The sequence below is a fragment of the Homarus americanus genome, unplaced genomic scaffold (assembly GCF_018991925.1).
Source record: "Homarus americanus isolate GMGI-L3 unplaced genomic scaffold, GMGI_Hamer_2.0 scaffold30865, whole genome shotgun sequence".
Lineage (NCBI taxonomy): Eukaryota > Metazoa > Arthropoda > Malacostraca > Decapoda > Nephropidae > Homarus > Homarus americanus.
The window spans coordinates 196,512-198,247 of NW_024735518.1; the positions used below are offsets into that span (position 1 = coordinate 196,512).

At 55.7% G+C, this 1,736-nt stretch overlaps 1 protein-coding gene across 1 annotated transcript; it reads left to right on the forward strand.

The window, feature by feature from the left end:
• The first annotated feature begins 349 nt into the window (after window positions 1-349).
• Window positions 350-1,345, forward strand: LOC121871277. Its single transcript, XM_042373499.1, has 2 exons — window positions 350-587; window positions 741-1,345. The coding sequence occupies exons 1-2, from the start codon at window positions 350-352 to the stop codon at window positions 1,343-1,345; spliced, it is 843 nt and encodes a 280-aa protein (XP_042229433.1).
• The last annotated feature ends 391 nt before the right edge of the window (window positions 1,346-1,736 follow it).

The following is a 1,736-nucleotide window of genomic DNA, read 5'->3' on the forward strand; positions in this document are numbered from 1 at the left end:
GCCTAGACCGTTCGTGCCTCACGTCCACCGCCAGACCATCTTCGACCGCATCCATGGTCTCAGCCACCCAGGTGTACGGGCCTCCCAGCGCCTTCTCACGCAAAGTGTCGTCTGGCCCGGCATCAAGGCTGATACTCGGAAATGGGCTGTCCAGTGCCTGGCCTGCCAGTCCTCTAAGATACATCGACACACACACGGGCTCCCTTAGAAAACTTTCTTGTACCCAAAGGACTCTTCCAGGTAGTACACATCGACATAGTGGGACCTCTTCCAGCATCCTGTGGCAACACCTACATCTTCACCTGCATTGACCGTTCCACCAGGTGGATAGAAGCCATTCCCATGCTTAATGCTACAGCAGTCAGCCGTCCGCACCTTCCTGTCTGGTTGGGTCTCCCGTTTCGGTCCTCCCACGACTGTCATCACCGACCGAGGAGTCCAGTTTCAGTCCCAACTCTGGCACAATCTCCTGCAGTTCCTCGGCACTAGCAGGCATCGCACTACCTCTTACCACCCTCAGTCCAACGGCATGGTAGAACGGTTTCATCGGCAGCAGAAGGACGGCATCAAGGCACACGACCCCTATAGCTAGACGGATGCTCTACCCTTAGTGCTCCTTGGCACCCGTGCATCACACAAAGAGGACATAGACTGTAGCTCAGCGGATCTCACCCAAGGCGAGCCCCTTCGCCTACCCGGGGACTTCTCACTTACTCCTGACCTTGACCACTTCACTCCAGCTGTCCGTCATGATCTACTAAAAATACTACGACAGGCAGTTTCTGCATTCAAGGCTACGGCCCCACGCCAGTGTTCCCATCGCCCTGAACAGATCCCTCCTGCACTACTCAATGCCGAGCATGTCTTCGTCAGGCGCGATGCTCACCGTAACCCACTTCACCACCCCTATGATGGACCCTTCCCGGTGCTCGCACGGTCAGCGAAGTTCCTGATGATCAATTGCAATGGCAGACACGACACCGTCAGCATCGATCGAGTGAAGCCAACCACTTTACCCGATGGTGCCCCAGCCCAACATTCCCCCCAGCAAACCACGCCTGCGCCGCGTTCACCGGTCTGGTCACCATTGCCGCCTGCAGCACCACCTTGTCCACATCATTTCCGAGCACGCTCTTTTCTCCCTAAGGTACTTACTGCTCCTGACCCTGCTCCTGATGAGGATCCTGGATCCGGCGCCTCCGAGGACTTTGCACCTTCCGCGAGAGAAGCACCACATTCCTCGTCTGTTCCTCCCGCCGTTCAACCTTCACATATCTACAACTCTCCTTCTCCCTGTGCTTCTCCCATCGATTTTGTGTCACTCGACGGAGTCGTCAACTCGTAGCGGCCGAGTGGTTCACACCCCTGTCAGTTATGTCTCGCACGTGGGATACAACTCTGCCGACAACAAGTTTCCTGCAGCGCCCGGAGGAGAGTGGGAGTATTGTAGTGGATACTCTCCTCTACAACAGCGGACTGGGAACTCTGTAGGAAGTACCTGGCTAAGTGGCGCGCCAAATCACAGCCGGCTGGTGCAGCACCCCTGGACGAGACAACCCTCCACCAACAGTTGGTCGAGGCGTTTCACCAAGCGGCAGAAGAAGCTATCCCAAAAACAAAACCCACATCAAGACAGTACAATGATTACTGGTACTACTGTCCCAGGGTGAAAGAACTCAACCACAGAGTGAACATGGCCCGAAGAAACTACAGGAGACATCCCACAGACACAAACA